Source organism: Siphateles boraxobius, unplaced genomic scaffold (genome assembly GCF_051911475.1).
Source record: "Siphateles boraxobius isolate OS27281-9 unplaced genomic scaffold, OSU_SipBor_1 3, whole genome shotgun sequence".
In the NCBI taxonomy this organism is placed as follows: domain Eukaryota; kingdom Metazoa; phylum Chordata; class Actinopteri; order Cypriniformes; family Leuciscidae; genus Siphateles; species Siphateles boraxobius.
The window spans coordinates 16,113,043-16,135,624 of NW_027508919.1; the positions used below are offsets into that span (position 1 = coordinate 16,113,043).

At 38.7% G+C, this 22,582-nt stretch overlaps 1 protein-coding gene across 2 annotated transcripts in view; it reads left to right on the top strand.

Moving 5' to 3' along the window:
• Positions 1-22,582, top strand: part of pdgfc (platelet derived growth factor c) — a 70,420-nt gene that overhangs the window by 27,257 nt on the left and 20,581 nt on the right. For both annotated transcript variants that reach the window (XM_077248026.1, XM_077248025.1), the window contains one exon: positions 13,262-13,457. In XM_077248026.1, the coding sequence (XP_077104141.1) occupies positions 13,262-13,457 (196 nt within the window). The remainder of the gene's footprint in view (positions 1-13,261; positions 13,458-22,582) is intronic.

Here is a 22,582-nt window from a genome sequence, read left to right on the forward strand (position 1 = left end):
ATACATCAGTTTGTCCTTTATGAAGACTCATAAGTGAATTTTTAAAATGTGTTTTGAGATGAACAGTGTTACTGGGGTGGGGAGAGTTGCATTACTGCAGTAAAGCTTATGAGAGCTCAGTCTCTCACACACACGCACAGACACCCATTCAGCTCCCAAAATCACAGATGGGATTACAAAAAGCCCCATAGCCATTCCACAAGAGAACCAGCACAGCCGTGGTAGAAAAAAAAAATCTTTAAGAGATGTCTTGTGTCTGATTTTGGTGATAGACCAGATACACGTGTTTGTTTGTTCGTGTGTTTAGAGAGGGTGCAATAAAGATTTAGTGGAAAGGTGAGCATTTGCTCTTAGTACCAGCAGACATGGAATTCATCTATTGTGGCAGCTGGTGTCGTCTCTAGCCAGCGATTTCGGCTATTATATGAAAGTTTATCCTCAGAAGATTTTCACTCTGGCAGGTCAATATGAGATTAGAGGGGTTTCTAGACATAAATGTGGCCACCCACCCTGATGAGAATGGATTCCTGGCTAAGCATGAGCTGGTTTGTGTGGTGAGAACTCGGCTGACACATTTGCCACAAGGCATTTCCAGACATGTACTTTTTTATTTTTTTATTTATTTATAGAACTGGGAAAAAAATGTCACTCTGGTCCGGCGGCCAGGGTTTTTTAGCGCACTGAATACCTTAGTCCAAAGTGGGCCAACTGTGGCTTGAGGAGTGGTCATGAACAAAGTTCTGAGTCAGGAGAGGGTCAACACCACTGCTCAATTATCATGCAGACTATTGCTAACATACGCATTTAATACATTTAATACAATTTCAGTTGAACAGTTTATGACACCAGCAAGTGTCTAAAATAACTTCTGATTGTGATCATATGAGGAATCTGATCACTGTATGAGGGAGAAATGTACATGCGATGCAAAAGGCTACTTATGCTTCCCATTGCCATAATAAATACACATGGTTATGGAAAATACCAGAGACTGCTAAAAGAAAAATCATATGATTGTAATAGTGTATTTATTTCGTTTCATGTTTCATCCATCTCTTTCCCGCGTCTTTGTTGATACCTGTCTTCTGCAGTGTATCCGCATGTCATAAATTATACATACTTCTGTAAACTTGTATAACTCATTACTCCTGTTTTCTGTCTGTGAGCTCCCTCTGTTGCTTTGGCTAAAAGGATAACAGTATAGAGACGGAAGATATCTCTCAAGCGTCCTCGGATCGCATCATTTTGTGGAGTTGGTTTGTGCATTTCTGTGGTCATAAGCAGGTAGAAGCAGGTACAAGTATGTGTGTTCTCTCATTATGAAATGATGATAAATAAGGTTTGATTCAGCATGTTGATGTGCGCCCCTGTCACAAATTAATAAATAACTGTCACTGTAAAACAGTTTATAGTGCCAATCATTTAAGTAATTCTTGTCAATTCTACAATCTAGCCAGTTTTCAGGTTTTCCCAATGCTGATGATATGGGGTTGTGTGACGACGTTTTATGGAGGTATGTTAAGGGTGAGTTTTAGGGTAGTGCTGTGGGGCTACTGGCCCAACAGTGGAAATGCAGCTTGATTTGTCTGCTTGAGGTCCGAGGCTATTGGCTCCTCCTGGCACATTATTAGCCCTGGCTCGCACTGGCCCGACAGTGGAAAAGCGGCTACCGTTACACAAAGCAATGCACATTTTTTAAATCAATCAAACAACAAAATAGGCTGACTTTAGGGCTACACAATTAATCTAAATGAAACCGCACGCAATTTGGCAAAGGCTACGATTATTTTATGTGCAGCTTGTCAGTGCAGCACGGCTGATGGGTAGTAAATGCTGCTCCATCTGAAACGCAGAGGGAGCTCTCGCACAGAAACTCGCAGTATGACCCGCCGCAGAAGTAGACAACACGCTCATTCCAGGAAATCCCTATGGGCATCATACTATCACTGTAGCTGAATGAATGCTTTGACTGATTTATCAAATGTTGTCTTGTTGGACAACATAAATGGTTCATAAATACTTCTCATGGTTCATAAATGCTTCTCATGTTTGGAAAGATGTTTGATGAATGTTGCTTTTTCAAATGCACTTTATAAGCGACTCAAACTCGCAGTGCTTTCAGATGGAGCAGCGTTTACTATGGATCACAGATCCCTTTTATGCAGTATCACAAAATGTAGACTGATATTTATATTTTGAAGTCAACTAATATGCATTTACCAAAATTATATATGTATGTCAAAATATTTCATATCAGTGCATTTATATTTTTGATTTTGAATTAGTGACTGAAAAAAAAAATATTTCCTTAGCAAGTGTATGTTCTTCAAAAAGTGTTTGGTGTAACAGACCTTGATATGTTATTAAAATTTCCACCGTCAGTTTATAAAGTTGAATTGATCAAAAATGTTATTAGGCAGTAAAGCCTGTTTAAAAGCACCAATAACAAGAATACTTCCCTTTATAAGGAAGGATGCGGTTAAACTGAGCCTACATTTTATGAGAGAACCCAATAGCTACCTGTCATACATACGCTATTATTCTGATTGCTGACTATCTTCTGCTATTTCACAGATGATGTCATGTCTAATTCAAGGCCCTTGGTTAAAGCGAAATTACAGAAAACCAAAGCCATGTCTAACTATGTAAACAGAGCTCTGTGGTGAAAGTAAGCATGAGTCAGGCGGTACTCCAGACATCTATTAGAGAATAATACGCACACGTGTTCTGCTTAATTGAAGACCTCACCAAATTCTTAAAGGGTCTGTGTCTGTGTCTGTGTCTGTGTCTGTGTCTGTGTCTGTGTCTGTGTCTGTGTCTGTGTCTGTGTCTGGCCAGAAACGCAAGCAGCTGACGTGTCGGAAGTTTAATTTGAGTTCATTTTACAAACACAAATGGAAACTCTTGTTTGAGAAAAGCCACACAGATGTTTTTAGCCATGTTTGGTCCTACTATTGTTGGCAAGATTTAACAGGGACATTTCAATTCTTGTATCTTTCCCTCATCCAAAGTTATTCAACTCGGATACCATTGTTTTTAGACTAGCATGGTATGTAAAATGGCAACATGGTCTCCCTCACTTTCCCTTGATGTGTAATGTTAAAATGTCTCCCAGTTTACGTTAATAAGACACAACTGTAAGTAAGCCATTTGTTGTCTTCGCTGAAGAGTGTAAACACTGGGGCTCCTTGTCACTTTAAAAAAAAATTTATGTGATTGATTCTACAGTATGTGTGATTGTGTAACTTAACCAATTGGGTGATATTAGAGGTGGGGCTCCCTGTAATAAAAAAAAAAACCCTGAAATGGAGAGTTAGGCCAAAAAAGAGTGGAAGGAGTGTTTGGGAAACCTGTTTGGAAAAAATGGTTTTACAAATTCCTTTTGTTGCCTCTTGTGACACCAAAATTGCATGTGTTTAAAGGGATGGTTCATCCGAAAATTAAAATAATTTACTTGCCCTCATGTCATTCCAAACCTGTACGACTATTTTCTAGTATATTTTACTTATTTAAAAAAAAAAATTAGTACATACAATGGAAGTTAATGGGATCCAATGTTGTTTGGACCCCATTGTTTTTCAGAATATCTTTTGTGTTCCACAGCAGAAAGTCGTACAGGAAGGGATGACATGGTGGTGAGTAAATGATGACAGAATTTATTAGTGGTGCAACGGATCATCATTGATCCGTGATCCGTTCGGATCAATATCTTCGGTTCGGCACACGCGTGATCCGCGGATTGATTTATGAAAAAAAAAAAAATTGTGCGCATATTCAATCCACACACAGCGTGATCATGGCGAACGGAGGAGCTTGAACGCCCCGCGTCATTTAAATCCCCTGTATGGGAGCATGTTGGCTTCCCTGTCAAATATAATGATTAAGGAAAGAGGTTAGTGGATAAAACCCGTGACGGTGTGTAGGCACTGTGGCAGCATGGCCACGCATTTGAAGCGACATCGCCCCGATGTTTCACTCACAGGAGTGAAAACGAAGGCTGCTCAACAACCGCTTATCACCGCGGCATTTAAGCAGCCCCTTGTTGCACAATCAGAGCGGGCTAAAGCCATCACAAACGGCGTTCGCGCAGCACTACCCCTCGCTCGACCCTCTCTCTCTCGCGCGCACTCTCTCTCCCTCATATGAGGTGCCATCTACGGCTTAAATCAAACTTCATTCACGCACATATATATGAAACACTTGCAGACACCTATACTAAGTAGTCAAACATGCATGTATACTGCTGAAAGCTCAAACAAATACATATGAAATGCACAGACACACCTAAAGTCGCTCACTCACGTACACGCAAACTTTACACACACGAGATGCGCGCACACGCAAACTCTCCACGCACATAATCATGAGAGACGCGCATACACACAAACTCGCGCACACACAAACTCTCCACGCACATACTCATATGAGACGAGCACACACACACAAACTCGCGCACAAACTCAATGAGACGCGAGCACACACACAAACTCTCCGCGAACATACTCATGAGACTCGAGCACACACACTAGCGCACATACTCATATGAGACGCATGCTCACACAGTACATGATGCATATGATTCTCAGTGTGAACATAAGTCACACATTGGTAAGTGCATTTTTTGTTAACAGAGAATGAGAGTCCATTGCTTTTATTGTTTTTGGTTTTGTTCATTTATTGCGGATATTTAAAATGTTTTCAGTGTTAAATAGTCTATAGAAATAAGTTTATTGATCTTTGAAAAGGTATACCTGCATTATTATGCCATTATCATTATTTTAGATGAAAATGGTCTCAGAACGACAATATTATCGTTTATTATCAATATTATCGTTTATCGCAATAATTTCTTGGACAATTTATCGTCCAGCAAAATTTGTTATCGTGAAAGGCCTAGCTATCAGTGTGTTTATAGGTGCAGACATGAGGCAATTTATTTTTTATTTTTTTGCTGATCCGAAAAATGATCCGATCCGTGACTCTGATCCGGGAAACGATCCGAACCGTGAGTTTTTTGATCCGTTGCACCCCTAGAATTTATTTTTGGTTGTAGTATCTCTAACAAATTACAGTGATTTTTATACTTGACAAAATAATAAAAAGTGTCCCTTACTACACTCTTATCAAAACTTTGTGTTTTGATTTACCCACCAGACAAAATTGCTTTTTTACTTTGGCTACAAAAACAAGTCTTCAAAGAACAGAGGTGAACTGTAGATCACCATAATGGTTGTGGGAATCAGCATGACTTGCAGTGTGTCTCAGATCCACATGCTTTTATTTTCCCAGTTGTTACTGTTAATTTTAGAACTGGCATAAAGCATGAGTAAAGTGGCCTTAAAGAAAAATAGTCGCACCATGATGATACCTGATCTGATAATCATTTTAACAGTGATGAGCTCAAGCTCAGTCAAGACATTCAAAAGTATAAACCACATGAAGTGAGACATTAGAAAAAGCTTACGAAGAGAGACAGAGAGAACAGTCATGCTAACTTCAGAATCAAATTTCCTGTTGGGCAAGTGTTTCCTAAACGCATTCGTACACACACTCACATTCACCCACCCAATGGGTTAGTTCAGTGTCGATGTTTGGCCATACGATAGTATGTGCGGATGTTACGGAGCTCGCAGAGAGGACGTGTTAATGGATGAGCCTCATTCTGTAAGCTGTGGAGAGGGAAGGTTTTGGTGGCCTGTTAGGATCTTAATCAGGCCTCGGTGCAGTGCCTTGCGGGATTCTGTTACTCCGCATGTGATGACACAACAGCAACCTTGTGCTCACAGCATTTAAAATAATTTAGTTTATCCAAGCATCACTTGAACTTGCTCTTTACCACAATTTATTTGTTAAAAGACTAAGACAAATGTACTGTACAGTAATTTGTCATTAAAAGGGTAACCCCTAAAATTTACTTTTAAAAGGGAACATTCTCATGTTGTTACAAAACCTGTGTAAGCAATTTTCTCCTTTGCAACACAAAAGGAGGGTGGACTGAACTGTCTCTTTTAGGGTTCAATAGCACTGTGAAATGACATGCAACGTCTTTGTTGTATTTAGTGAAAGATCATTTTTGGGTGAAGGTTCTTGTGAGTGTCAAGGAGGTCCTGGATCACTCCTCCATGCGCTTCTAAGGGATTGAAACTTGCCAACCCCGAAAAATTATTAAAGACATCGTTAAGATTGAGCCACTGTAGTCACTTGGACTATCTTAAGTTTATCAAGCGACGAGAATACTTTTTGTGCGCAAAAACAAACAAAAATAAAGACTTTATTTCAACTATTCATTTCCTTTTCTGTGGGCCTCTAGTCAGTTAACGTAGTGTGATTGCGTAGAGCTACGTCACACGTAGGCTCACTATTGGCCGACGCTGGTCGTGTGTGATGCATGTGACGTACAACACAGAAACACTACGCTATTACACTAGTGAACTGACTCAAGGCCCACAGAGAAGGAAATGAATAGTTGAAATTAAGTCGTTATTTTTGTTTGTTTTTTGCGCACAAGTATTCTCGTCGTTTGATAAACTTAAGATTGAGCCAATGTAGTCATTTTGACTATTTTAACAATGTCTTTAATAACTTTGAGGAACAAGTTTCTATCCCTTAGCCTATGGAGGAGTGATCCAGCTCTCAGATTTAATCAAAAATATCTTAATTTGTGTTCCGAAGATGAACGAAGGTCTTACAGGGTTAGAACAACATGAGGGTGAGTATACTTACACTCAATATGTATTGTAAAAAGAATTAAATATATTGGGGAAAAGGGTTTGCCACTTAAGTTATGCTAAATGGCCGACAGGAACCAAGCAATTCATTCAGTCAAAGCATCAAACTCCTGTGGTGAGTCTCCAATGGAGCATCTGCATGGCAGATTGAAACATTCCAAATAAGTCTACGCTTTTGAAGCCAAATTATTTTTTAATGGTATGATAAATTCCCATGCTGCGTTCCACTCACTCCCCCAACCCCCCCCCCCCCCCCCCCCCCCTCCTTTTCTATCCTTTTCTGTGCTTCCCAACTGTAAACCTCAAAGCAATAAATATGAAAAGTTCAGAACTGGAATTTTCAGCACCTGTAGTTACTGCCGCAAACCCTTAATCATGAGCAGATGTAAGAACAACTTAAAAGCTGGGGGGTAAAATCAGCACGCAAAGGGGGGAGAATGGTAAGCGTGGGGTTCTGTTTTACCAGCCGGCTGCAGTCAGCTCCCGACATATGGGGGATTAAAACACAGACAGCGCCTGAACAAGTCCCTTGGAATCAAAAACATTAGCACTTTATGTTGTTAAATGCTGTTACGGGCACTAGTGTAGATGTCTAGCATGAACTTTCTAGAGTGAAATGAATATGGACATCAAGGCCTTCTGCCAGACAACTGGGAAATACGAATTGAGTGAAATGTAGTGCTATTATGCCAAATTTCCAACAGGAGGTTTGAAAGAGTTTTTATGTGCTTTGTAATGCTCGTTCTTGTATGCAGTTTCTGAACCCCAAACATATTACAACCTGATCGGAATGGACTGCAAAAAGCAGTAGGCTGGAGCTTTTATCTAAGTGGGCTTACTGCAACATACTATTCAAAAGTAACTTTTTCCTCACTGCATGTCTCTTTGATTGAGGACTAAATGTTTAGTGTGCTTTTCTAAATGTGAATTGTCAAATAAAACGTAAGTAAATGACTTTTTTTGGGTGATCTATCCATGTTGCTCCAAACCTATGACTTATAGACACAATGAGACATTCTTCAGAATATCTTTGTTCCCCAAAGGTCAGTGGGGTCCAATGTTGTTTTTTTGTTCATTGTCCTTCAAAATACCTTTCATTCCTTTTGAGTCTCCTTTGTGGTCAATTTTAGCATAATTAATTGTTACATATGTATAATGCATCAAAGCGTTTGAGGAATATGTTTCTCTGTTTTTGTTTTTATTTATGCACTTGCCCACTTAATGAATGTCTCGTGAATGTCTGTGCCGTCTTTGTTTGTACCGCTGCCAGGTTAATATTTAAACTCCAGGCTCAGTCAGAGGGCTAACATGTGAACAAGGCACAATGGTAGCACTGTGAGCCCTTATTTATTCATGCTCAGCTTCCTACCTTAATCAGTGTAGCGTTCTCCCCAGGAGAGAGGGAAGAGGGGAAAAAAGAGAAGTGGGTCAAGGAAAAGTCATGTTTGAGGTAATGCACCCAAGGGGCCAGCCTCTGATCATTATATGACATTATTTAACCCAGAGATGAGGTCATCTCAAAGCAGACACAGAACCTCTCTCAATCCCTACTAAGCCTAAATTTCAAAAATCAAACAAGGCAAGTTTTAGTGACAAGGCTGAGGTTCAGTATCTAATGACATCAAACACCCTAAATGAAGTGCACAAATACAGTAACGATTGAACAAGCATTACAAAACTTTAGTTTTCAGGTTCCTTATATTTTGTATTAAGCTGTTTACCTACAGAAATTCCTCACCCCCAAGAAATGATGTCCGGATTGTTTCTCAGAGGCATGCTGCGGTTTATAATCACCCTGTTCTGTTTTAAGAGCTCATTCGTTAAACTGATTGTAAAACGCACTGTTCCTTGTTTAAGTATCAGTCATAATTTATGCTGCTAGCAATGCGGTCGTCTTACTTTTTTAATGGAATATCTTAATGAAGAACAGGCTTTTATGATTCTTTGGTCAGTAGTCTTATTGTGATTTACTGAAACAGCACAATGTAAAGTGGTTTTGAGGTGCAGAATTCAGTAAAATTGATATTACGAAAAGCAGGGTTGTGCAAAATTCATTGGTTCCTTTTAATAATGAGGGAATATGCTTTGAATTGACCATGCACCTCGGGAAATTTAATTTGAATAGTTTTTTATGAATTGGATTTAAGTGCAGTCACACAATAGATGGTTTTCCAATTTTTCAACAAGACAATTGGATCATGCATATCAGATCATATACTGTATGCGACTTTGTAACTCATTCTCCACAAAGTTGTTTGCAGATAACTTGGTAAGTTAAATGTTAATGTAAATTAATATATGTTGCATTCTGTTTGCCAACTTGAAATTTATTTGGAATTAAAGTGTTATTCTGAATTGGATTGGTATTCTTAATTTAACTGTGAATGATGCAGACCTGACTGAAGCCCATGAGGCTGATGATCCATGTATTTTCCAGTAAGAGACCAACTACATCTGCTCCTGTTACATTAGCGTTTTGAGAACAGGAATGCACATTTTCCCTCCTTCCAATAACTTCTAACAGCTTACTATCATAGGTCTCAACAATAGAGGGCCTGCCTTAACACCAGAAACCTAAGAGTATTATAAACATTAATACAGAGCTTGACAAGAAGCTGTCAGTCAGTTGGGCAAATGCTGCAACATGCTGAGGAAAGGCACTTTCTTACTCATTTCAAGGGACTTCAAAGACCTTGGCAGCTGTAGCCAACTCTGATCTGTTTATATAACTGAATCCATGAAGGGTTTAGGCTTGTGCTGCAAACAGATCTGAGGTGTTCAACACTGTTCCACGGGCCTCAGGCTCTTTTGTTTGGATATCTTTCACACAAAATGGTCCTCAACTCCGTAGAGCATGAGCGATCTTGCTTTGCCTCCCTAACATTGACAAAGGTGTCTATTCTTAAAGCCGGAAATAGTTTGGGGGGCATTCCATGTTTCTGCGTGTCGAGCACAAAATTTGGTATACTTTTTTGTCTTTTTTTTTTTTTTGGGACTTGCACAAAGTTTGTGTATTTGTGTATTGTCTTTCACATCTCTTCTCCAGAGTGCATTTAATCATAACATGAGAAAGAGACATCAAAGCAGCCCCTGCGATGTTTAAAGAGAGAAATTATACCAGTTGTCTCTTTTCTTTTTTCCACTCTAAATTTTTCTCCTGCCTATTATAAACAAGTCACACAGAGTCTTAGTCAAACAGATTGAATTTTGATGATCTAAACAGATTTCTGTCTCTGTCTCTGTCTCTCTCTCTCTCTCTCTGTTTCTGTCCTGCTCCTTCTTTCAGTTATAGATGTCAGAGTGATCGGATTTCTATCTCTTGTGGTTGCTGACACACCTCAGGGGTTAAAGCTGTTCCCCAGAACTTTCCAAAACCCCATTGGTTCAGTCATTATTCGTCCATTGACTCCTGAAACATCATTCAGCATTAACTGCTGCTTGTGATGGGACCTGTCATCCAGACTGTGGAAGGATAAATCACACTGCAGGCAAAAGTGGCCCAAATCTGATTTTTTTGGGGTCAAGTGACCAGGTCAGACTTCTTCAGAGGTAGTGTGAACACTCAAATCTAGCCCAGATCTGATTTTTTCAAATCAGATTTAGACCACATACATATGTGGTCCTGAATCAGACCCAGATCTGATTTTTTTCAATGCGGCCGCAGTGTGAACAATCAAGGCGGATTTGATGCGACTTTTACGTCAATCTACGTCGACATTTGTCACAATTATGCGCCGGCGAAGCCCTAGACACAACAGACACAGACAGTAGCCTAACATTAAAAACTTGACTAGATATGGAGAACAGCGATGAAGCGAGTCAATGAGAGTGAGGTGTTATATCTAAGTAGTATATGGGGAGATACTTCAATTCAAGCTCGAAGGACCTTCCGTAACCGCTCCGTTTTTGAAAAAATTGCACACGAAATGGAAGAACGGGGACACAGGAGAACAGCGTCTCAGTGAAACTATTCACGTCATATTCCCACCACTCCTGGCTTCGTCTACGCATCCACACAGATCTCTGTAGTGAATTTGCAACTATAAACCCGCAAAAGTTTCCATTACACAAACATTATGAAATAAATGCGAATATGCTTACTTCCTCCATAACCTCCCGAACTTTAGTGCAACCGAGTGCTGCGTCTGATGTCATTGTTATTGTTCTTTTGCGCATGCCGGTTAGTTTGAAACCTCAAACAGTTCACACTGCAATCAGATATAGGTCACATTTTAAAAGGTAATGTGAACAGCCAATCAAAAAATCGGATCTGAGCAAAAAATCAGAATTGAGCATTAGGACTTGCGGTGTGAACCGCAAGTCATTTGCCAAGCAATGGAATGGGGGGGGGGGGGGGGGGGGGGGGGGGTTGTCTTACTTTTGAAGGTGAATAGTTCTGGTGTTGCTGCTTAATTCAGATAGACAGGGAAGAGCATTACAGATCTTGTATTATCACCGTAACAGAACAGGATACCTATTGACACTGGCTTTGTGTGCGTGTGTGTGTGTGTGTGTGTGTGTGTGTGTGTGTGTGTGTGTGTGTGTGTGTGTGTGTGTGTGTGTGTGTGTGTGTGTGTGTGTGTGTGTGTGTGTGTGTGTGTGTGTGTGTGTGTGTGTGTGTGTGTGTGTGTGTGTGTGTGTGTGTGTGTGTGTGTGTGTGTGTGTGTGTGTGTGTGTGCGTGTGCATGCGTGTGTGTGCGTGCACACATTCATTTCCCCTGGGTGGGCTCTTAATGTTATAGGTCTGTAAAACCAGCACTGGTTTTACATTTCAACAGCTGTCTGTTTGCATCAAACTTCTTTTCTGAACCTAGTACAAAAACAGGATAAATTAGATTTTAATCCACTTTCAGAATTCAATAACATTTTATTGGACGGGAAGCATCCCTTTCTAAGAATCATTTCTACCTATTTTGAAACAAATATTTTCAGGCTGGATCTTTATTAGTTCTTTTTGCTGTGATGTAACTGTTGTGAAATGTTGGCGAAAGTTTATCAGCACATGTAGAAATACTTGTAGGCTTTTCTTACCCCACTTACCCCTGTCTTTAAAACTCCTTTTAAAACTCAGGTACAGACTGTTTTTAACTCTAGCTTAGCCAGTAATTCATACTACTTTTGACCCTGGAATGTGAAATCTGAATGTTAAGATTATACACTGTGAAACACTTTGACGTTACATTTAATGGGCAATCAATCATAAACACCTCAGTGTGGTTATCTTATTCATTCACTTTTGTACATTCACACAACCTTTTAGAGTTTGTGTGTCTGAAGGAAATTTTATTGTTGATCAATTATAGCAAACGACCAGACATAAGTGCAGATACACATGGTGTCATTTGGCCTGAAGGGCAAGTGGTTTTTTAGAACCGATTGTGTGCTTGTTGCATGTTGTACTTGTCCAATCAATGTGTTTAACCTCATCAATATGTAAATAAGCATATTAACTCAGCGTTTACAAATGCTGAGTGTGACATTGTTATTCTGGGTTTGTAATTAATCCTATAGTCAGGATTCAGTGTAAAATGTTTATTAAGAGTTAAGAATGACTCTGTTTCAAGTGAAAAGCATGTTGGAAGTCAGCATTGTGTTCTACAAACTCATTTTCATTCCCTGGCAGAGGGAGAGGTAAAAGTTTTTTTTAATTATTTGTGCTGTATTAAGTAAGCCATTATAGGTTTTTTTCCTCTATGGAGGAACAACTCTGTAAATCTTGTCATAACAGTAGCAAGTGAATCGGTGAGTAATCATTTCTGAGCTTTAAACACCACTAAAGTTTTGGCATACCTTTGTTGCCCTGCAAAATTAGAATCACTGAGCTCAAAAGTACTTCAAACTTTTCTTCTTCACCTTGCATTTATCTGAAATTTTAAACTATCAGAGGTCTAAGAACTACAATTTATTGTAGCAGAAAAACTTGGTAGCCTTCACAAATTTCCACCACCCAAACAGTGTTTTTCAACCCAGCTTTAATTCTTATCTTTGGTTACAACTTGCCATTTCCAGCTGTCATGTCACTATAAATAACACTTTATAGCTACTGATTCATCTTTCTTATATGAATCTATAATTGAAACTATTATGGTCACGCAACATCAAAGCACAATATTGCTTTGATACACAGATATTCATTAAGCGTATGCTATGTTAGCAAATAGAACATCATTCTACTGGTTTTATGGTGTTGATATTGCATAATCACTTCCATAATTTCTCTTTTATCACTCCCTTAATGTGATTTATCAGGTTTGCAGTCAATCAATGCTCAATAAAAAACAGAAGAGTTTGGTTCATCCTTGCTTTGTGTGATCATTTTTTTTAGTATTCATACAGTGCACCGCATAATCCATATTATTTGTGATTCATTAGAAGCTAAATCCAGTTTGATGTTAATTTGCATTAAGAAAAAAAAGGAAAAGGACTATTCATAAATGACTGTATGACATGTTATTTCTCCGCTCTGGTGAGTTATGCAGTTTCAAAATTCAGATTCAGATATTTGTACTAATAAAGCTTTTTCTCTTCTGAAGGAGTGGATGAGTCTCAACACGAGAAGGTCCTCAGTGTTACTGTGGATGGAATTATTCAAAGTCCTGAATTCCCCGACACATATCCCCGGAATACAGTTATAGTGTGGAGGCTGGTGGCAGTCACAGAAAGTTCTAGGATCCAGCTGACCTTTGATCCACGCTTTGGCCTGGAGGACGCCGAGGACGGCATTTGCAAGTAAGAGACTTTGACCCTTTGGTCACTTGCTAGACCTCACATGCACAATTAGAGAAAGACAATATCTTAACATGGAGAAAGCATAGAAGAAAGAGAATAAAAAAAAAATATTTCTATATAAATATAGAAAAAAATAAACTATAGACTTTACTGTTGAAAATGAGTAAATCATTGAGTAGACATTACAAAAGCAATGATTTGTTATTCATTTCCATATCTTTGAACACAATGACTTATAGTCCAGAGAAATATTGTGTATTATTATTATTATTATTATTATTATTATTAATTATTAATGAAGGTGGTTGTTCAGTTGGAAAAAAAAAAATGTATTGATATTTACGCATTCTTTTTTGTGTGTGAATTGGTCATACTAAAATCATAAGACTGTTTTGGTAATCATTATGGCTCTTAAGGACTCGATACTTAAATTTAATTTTACATTTCAAAATATTTTCTGTGGTACCTGACAAATTACACAGATTTTTTTTAAATGGTTCTTCAGGGCTGTGACAATCTAGGAACAGCCAAAGCTGGCAGTTGATTTAAACAGGCGGGTTTCAATATAGCATCAAGGCTAGACTGAAACTGTAGAGAGGAGGTGATTTAGAAGATTTGAGAGCTTGAAAAATTCCCAAGTGTTTCCTTTCATGCGACAAATCAGCACCACTAAACAAGCAGTATCAGGCATCCATTGCACTCTCTTGACAGGGTCAGATGTAAGATAAAGCACCCATATACAATGAAGCAGTATAAGTGTATGTGGGGTGGGACGGGGGATTACAGTGGAGATGTATGCTTGTGACCACGTCCATTTGTTAAGATTTAGAGTCGAAAGGAGGCCATTTGGGAGATTGGCTTTGCTGCAAGAAGGCTGATGAATAATGAAAAGCCCACCCCTAAAGTGATTATGTTCTGTTATATATTTATTTTCTCCATGACTGATACAGTGACATAAAGAACAGCCCTTTCTGCTTTGTGAATATTTAGTTCCAAGTCTCCTATGTAACTCCATAGCATCTGTTTGAGATTCTGGAGGCGCATACTAAACCAGACGTACACTCACACACAGCTCAGCCAGCCAATCCACATTAAAGACCCTTTCAATTATAGGCTAGCTTTCCTTCCTTCCTTCCAGGCCTCTGTCCATGCCTCTGTTTTGCTTTATGGTGCAATCGATTGTAGATGTGCACATATGTGCATTTTTACTTCCCAGAATCTTGATGATGACCTTCCCATAGCTCGTGGTTTCATGTGGAAAAAATGCTTGTAGGCCTTTGCCAGTTATTGATAAAAAACAATGTTTTTTTTCTAGCATATTCTGTCTTAATATCCTCTTGACTTGTGGACACAACCTGTGAAAGGTTCCTCATGGTCTGCAAGCATCATGTGAAGTGATCATGCTATTGTACTTAAACAAGTAAATTAGTAATGTTTTATTTTTTAATAATAAATTAGATGTGTTTTCATACACTCTTATCAGCAAACTGTCTTGGGTTAAGTCCTAGGACACTGGGGCACTAAAGAATGAGAAATAGCCATACCTTTCTCAAATAAAAAAATCGGTAAGGTCCATCTGAGAGTCCCATGATCTCAGTCTCCTACTCGTCTTATTTGCAGCAGGTCCTGATCCACGGGGCGCAGATGATTATCCCAATTCCCTTGAAAAAAGAGAAAAATTGAGAGTGAGGTTTCTTCATAGAGAAACTCTCGCAATGCTCGCTTTCAGCCCCCTTGAGGATTGAGCGATGCTCCTCGCCCGATCATATCACACTCAAATCGTGTGTATCATCAGGTATCAGATAGAGCTGACACATATGTAAGCACTTCCTGAAAGCTTTAGCTGCCATTACTGCCTTTGACACGTCACAAACAAACAGCTCTTGAAGAGAAGAAAAAAATGGGGACATTCCCCATTAGCGTCCTAAAAGACAGCACGAGTTCCCATTCAAAAGGGAACTCTGGAGTCTTGCCAGCTGCGTGTATATCATAGTGTCCTCATGTTAACGGCACATTTAACACTGTTTTGGTTAATGGACCCTTTAGTCCTCTTTTAAAAGTCTTATTGATCTTATAAGACCTTAGTCTTATATAAATTCAACAAACTGACATTCGCAACCCATTTTACTTTCCTAATGTGACACTTTTTTATATTTAATGTGAAGGAATGTATTTTATCCAGCGGGAATTGGTTGGATGGTAAAACGTGTGTGTAACACAGAAGAATGGTGTAAAATCGAATGCTGCTACTCTATCCCTATATATTTTTGCCTATTGGTTAAAATTGTCCAATAGCATGTGTGAGATGTCAGCAGGAAATCAAAGTTATTTTACATGGGTTAAGTATTCGCAATAAGACCAGGAATGTGTATGAAGTAAATGGTATCCATAGATTTTTTTTTCATATTGACATAGCAACTAAAATATGCTTTATTCCCTGCTCATAGACATATCGTACCGATAGGTGAACATAACAGAACCCTTTCCTAGTTGCCCACATTGATGCTATGAATTTGTGCCTGCTTGTCCACTTTGTTTACATTAGTAGCTGTGGCCTTGAGGAACGTGTTGGGTTGGAGTTGGATTTTTGCCGTGAGTCGGAGTGCATTTGACCTGGAAAGAATCTGTGTGTGTGCTTGTCATCTGTGTTCATGTACATGTTCTAGAATATATACCTACCTACCAGACATGCAGTGACTTGGTCTGTATGACTGCACCAGCAATAAATTATTAGTCATTATTGAACAAGTGATGGCGCATGCACTCGTTCACAACTTTCACATACATAATCACCAAAGGAACAAACCCCCCCCCACCCCAAAACACACACACACACACACACACACACACACACACACACCATGCAATGTTATTGCTGTCCTCCTTTTACTGCTTTTCAATATATGTTTGCTATAAATATTTTATAGGCATTAATACACATTGGTATGATGATCTAATGCTAGTAAATGAAGAAAAAAAGCCTCTTCTGTTTGGATCGAATCAAAGCAACTGGGCTGGAATAAACTGTAATAAAGCTGCATGCTGAATCCTATCACGCTGCCTCCAGCAAAGCCCAGCCCAGAGCCGACAGGCCACTACAGACAATTCTCATCATCCTGTGTGTTTGTTCAGGCCGATAAGAAAACTGGGCCCGATTTTCTGTACTACTTAGGAAATTTTACAATGTTGGTTCTGTCTTTGATGAAAAGCTGGAGAGCGTTGAAAGGACACATAAGAAAAAAGTTTGTCAACGCAACGATTAGGAATTTGAATTGTGATCAACAGTACCCTTTTTAATGTACAGGAATATTTGTCATTGAGGTTTGTTGAACGATTCCTGTAAGAATATAAAGAAAGCTGAAAAAAAAAACTGTTTTCACAACTTTTCAACCTTTGATAATAATCAGAAATGTTTCTTGAGCATCAAATCAGCATATTTAAATGATTTCTATAGGATGTAACACTGAAGACTGGAGAAATGATGCTGAAAAATCAACTTTGCCATAACAGGATCAAATTAATTTTAATATTCAATAAAATAGAAAATGTATAAAAATATAAAGTTATTCTACATTGTAATATTTACCAGTATTAATTTTTCTACTGTATATTTGATCAAATAAATGCAGCTTGAGAGCATAAGAGACTACTTTCAAAAACAGTCTTACCGACCCCAAACTTTTGAACATGGTGTATCTTTATTAATATCTTTCACAATAATCTATAACACAACTTCCTTAATGTGATTACTTATCCTCTGTTAATAAATTAAGGTAAAAGATGTTGAGTAAGCATAAAGTTATGTGTTGCTTTGTGACAAGCTATTAGCTGAAATCTAATTTGTGTTTGAAGCATTCAGTTTCAACATTCCTCTTAAAAATTACTCAAAACACCCAGTGCTTGTTTTCTGATGTTGTGCCATATTTTCTAAAAGATATCTGCTGCTCTTTCATGCTTCTGTCCTACTTGAGCTTCTGTAGAGTGAATGTATGCATAGCCCCTTTCACACAGCGCGTTGATCCCAGGAAATTGCCGGAATTGCCAGAACACCTTCTGTGTGAACGCAAACACGACCGGGATTGATGCCGGGATCGATGCCGGGTTGGGGACCTAGTAACATTGCCGGGGTCAGTCCCGGAACGCGCGCTGTGTGAACAAAAGCCGTAATCAATGCTGTGTCATAATGATGACGCTGAAGTGAAGTGAAAGCAGGCTAGTGAAACGGTACTTAACGCGCTAATTTATGATCGAATCAGAGAAAAAAAAAATGCACAAGCATGGTTTCTCGACAGAAATCCGGCTCATAAGCAAACTATAGATGGTGCTGAGACATTACATGTCACACCAATGTCACGTGTCTTTACGGGATTTTTACGAGTTGTGTGTGAACGCACTCTCTGATTCCGGAAAATCACTGGCAGTGTGAATGAACCAAAGTAAAAGCGAACCCAGGTCAAATCCCGGGTCACTTTAGCCGTGTATTTTCCGGGATCTCTGTGTGAAAGGGGCTTATGTAAATAATAGTGAAATCCCATTACTGATGAGCCATCTGCCTAAATTGTCACTGGGAACGAGACAAACCCCTCTGCTTTATGGTCTTCTGAGGTAGAAAAGAATCATGGGCAGAGAAAAACGTTGATAGTATATTATATTCAGTAGCTAATAATTGATATATGGACACCTGTTTGTTGTATTTATTGTATTATATATATATATATATATATATATATATATATATATATATATATATATATATATACATATATATATATATATATATATATATAATTCATATTAGTATATGATTGTGTGTCAGAAATTCAAGTGTCCAACGTCCGTTTAACCAGTAAGTGTTTGTTTTTTGTTTCTTTGTGCAATTCGTGATGACCTGTTGTTTTTATTGAATGTGGTTTGAAGCATTAGTGTCAGGCTGGGGAGAGGGCAAACAATGACTCCAGAAAGCCAAACGCTTGTGCTAGGACATGGAGAATAGGGAAAGTATTTCTGTCCAATCAAATTATTACTACCAGGGTTTGGCTGCCGCGACTGAAACCAGCCTTTATTGAACACTGCAGGAGAATTGAGTCCATGCAGGCAGGGATAACACAACCTCAACGCTGCTGTTTTTTCTTTCCTTTATTAAAAAAAAAAATGCTCAGGCCACTGTGTTAAGGCCAAGTTGCATCAAAAGGCTGTAATTTAGAGCCCAAAAAAGGGCCATGAGAGACATTAAGGGTGAATTCACTTAAGTTATACTACTTTAGCATGTGGTACTTGCACAATCCAGTTCAACCAGGTGTGTGAGTATAAGTTATAGAGAGTATGATATTGTACCCAATGCAGATTTGTTTTTTTATCACTGTACACACACTTGCATGAGCCTGTCTGTGAATATGTAGCCTTGTGTCCAATTTGTAAGTTTGCCTTCTGTAAGTTGCATTGCAGTCATATTGGGAAAACAACGATTTTGCGAACATCTTTGCATCATTAACATAATCCCATTAGTGAACATAGTGCTAAAACAGTTAATAGACAGTTTGAATTAATGATGCTATTATTTCAGCAGGTGCTCTTCATTCTTAGACCATTTCCCCTTGTGTGCCACTATGTGAATTTGCTGAATGGGTACTTTTGTATAGAGGTACATGCCAGGGCTCGAGACTAACGGCGTCCTATCGTCCTGGGGACGATAGAAAATGTGTTTAGGACGAACAGAAATATTCTCCAGGACGCCTACAGGACGAAAGACATTTTTGTATGCATGTTCATTTATAACTAGCCTATTAGGCAAACTTAGAAAATGCCAAAATAAACTGACCAAGTGCTGACTACAAAAGAGCGCGTCTTCATGCTGTTACTATAGTTACTATCACTGAGCGCCTACTCACCCGGAGATTTGTTTCGCGGTACATCTATCAAATGGCTTAATGACATCGCAAATATGTTGCGCTGGTTAAACAACGGTAAGGTAAAACAGATCGAGCACCAAGACGGCCCTGCATCTCCTCCATCATTGGATTGAAACAGTCTGCTAGCTGCTTGCTGCTAACTGCTTGCTACTAACTTACTAACGTTAGCTAGCTAACGGGCGCTACCCCGGCTATGTGTGTGTATATTAGCTAAAGCATACAGTTAGATTTCAATATATTTGTGGTCTTTTTTTCTTAGTCTAATTTAGGGTGACCACGTTTTCTGGGGACAGTCCCTGTTATTGGTGCAGTGTTAATTTCGTTTATTTTCATTAACGACATTTTTTCACAGATGAAAACGAGACGTTAACTAAATAAAAACTAGTTTTGAATGACAAAAACTATGACAAAATTATATTGACATTTTCGTCAACGAATAAAAACTAGACAAAAATGTTAGATGGTGACGATTTGGGAAGTGATCTAGTCAGAACTGATGTCCTGCGTGTGTGGTAGATGCGCACATTTGTACATGCGCTGCATGTCTCATGAAACATAAAAAAATTTAAACGTCTGGGAGAATGAGTAGAGCAGACATATAGATCTGAATAAGAGTGACGACGCAAATAAAGAGCTCTATTCGGTACGGTTTTCTGTGCGCACACACCTGACACGACGCGTGCAGCCATGCACATAGACACCTATACAGCGCGCGAGTACTGAATTGAGCTCTGTTTTGTGTCTGAATGGACAAATACACACAACATTATTTCGAAATGTCCGTTTTGGAGAGTATTCACGTAAACTATGTTGGTTATGTCTTAAACAGTTGTGAGTCTTAAACAGTTGTGAGTCTATCGGATGTGCATCAGTGCAATTGGATTGGAAAGAGAAAAGCATTCACTGCTCGTTAATAGCTTTAAGGATTCACTATATTTAATTCATACAAATAAATATGTCTGCTGCTTGATATAATAAAGAATGATGTATGCAAGTAGTTATAAAGAATGCATAAATCGTTCATTGTAAAGAAGACTGTTCTACTTTAGGAAAATTGGTTTTATTTAATTTTAAGATTTTTTAAGTCACAGTAGTTAAATCTGTATCTTGCATGTTCAAACTTTAAAATCATTCATATTAACAGGTTAATAGATGTTTTCTCCGGAATTTTAGAGACATTCTAAATTAATGAATTACAATTGAACTAAACCCATTATTTTAGTCATCTGAATTGTTTTAGTCTAGTTTTAGTCGATGAAATACAATAAGATTTTAGCCGACTAAATCTACAGTAGATCAACATTTTTATTTTGGGACGGTTGACATTCACTTTAGGACGGTTCAAATTGTTTTTCAGGACGGTTCCAGGACGGAGGTGAAAAAAGTTAGTCTGGAGCCCTGGTACATGCGTGTAATGAAAAGTTACTGTATAACCAGTCAAATCTGTTCCGTTTTAAGAGTAAATTAAAAACTGTTCATCATATGATTAGGTGTGATTTCCCCTGAAGTAGATGCTTTGTTGCGATTTTGGATTGAGGAGTAATCCCAGAATCCAATATGTTTTTAGACGTCATAATAACAGATAGATTTAACTTTCATGTTCTCTGTGGACTGCAGAACCATCAGGGTGATTGAGATAATGCATTTAGCCATGCTTCGGTTTATAGCTTATTCAGTTCATTGAATGCTTGTGAGAATGTATTTCTAGGTCACAGCTATTGTAGTTTATGAAAAGCCTAATCCGTTAGCGTATTAGCTTGAGATCAAATACAGATAAATGTAATTTATGAGCTTACACTTCCGTAGTCCTCATTTAATCTTATTCACTCTTCACTTTCTCCCAAGCCTTTTAGCACAATTTTTCTCTCAGTATCCTCTCTTTCTCTGTTTTTCCCCTCTACTTTTCCCATCTTTCCTCGTTACCTTTGTTTAAATGCCTGTGTAATAGTGTGTCTGTAAATATCTTAATTGGCATAGTTTCCTGTGTAGGCCTTCAAAGCATTAGACCTACATTTAGATGTACACATAGCCGTTAGCCTTCCCTCACACTCGATGATAATGGACAATGCTTTGGTCACAACTATATAGTTACTTCATCAGTGTCAACCTCCCCTCAAATAATCTCTTGCTAGCCGTTTCCCCACGTTCCCCACGTTCAGGCACGTTACAGAAGCTGCCTGGTGGCCAACAGGACTGACATGGTGCTGGATTTATTGCAGTGGCAATGAGGCACAGTTAGCTTCAGGTGTGCATCACATGCTGCTGGCAGGACTGACGTCACACCAGGGCTGTGTCCATAAACTTCGGCAGCTGATTTGCTGCCTCTCTGTTTGCACACAAAGGTACCTCACGAAACTGATTTTAGACAGACTTCTGAGGCAGCTTAACTGTTTAATGATCCACAGCACAATAGAGAGAGCTTTGGTGATAACCAAGTGAATATTTAATTACTATAGTAATTTCTCTCTAGAAATAACATCAGAAGTGGAAACCGTTGGTCAAAAAAGCACATTTACACACAGAGGTGGAAAGAGTACTAAAATATTCTACTCAAGTAAAAGTACTATTATTTCAATAAAATTTTACTTAAAGGAGCTGTATGTAAGAAATGTATTTCAATTAATCATAAAATGGCCCTGATATGTCACTAGACAATTAAGAAATCATGTTCATTTCAAATACTTATATCACTGACAACAGTAGTCCGGCCAGGATATTGTCATTTAAAAAGTGAAGTTGCAGCCCTCAACTGATGTTGATGTTGTCATGTTGTGTTTTGGTCTGATGCGCCACCCTTCACCTATCTACCAATCACAAAGTCAGTAGTGTTGCGGCATCCTGGTTGCCAGCTCTGCTAGTTACCACAGCTGCAGCTACAAACGTGTCGGAATCGGGTAAAAAAAATGTCTAACGTTGCGAAACCAAAAAAACCTTATGAATCCGAAATACTTTGTGACAAAGTCCAAAACAAGGATCTGTATAGGAGATGCCTTTGAAAGATGGAGACGGCTGAAAACGGAGAAGAATTTCTGGACAGGTAACTAAGATTAATCTATGTTTGGCTAACTTGTACTTGATGTAAATGGACATTTCAAATATTCATGACAGTCGAACAAAGTTTCGCATGTTCGTGCAAAGTAACGTTACGTTAGCTCATATGGAGGAGGTGGGTCATCGAATTGAAAGGTAAGGAATAGTTTGTGTAATAAAAACGGC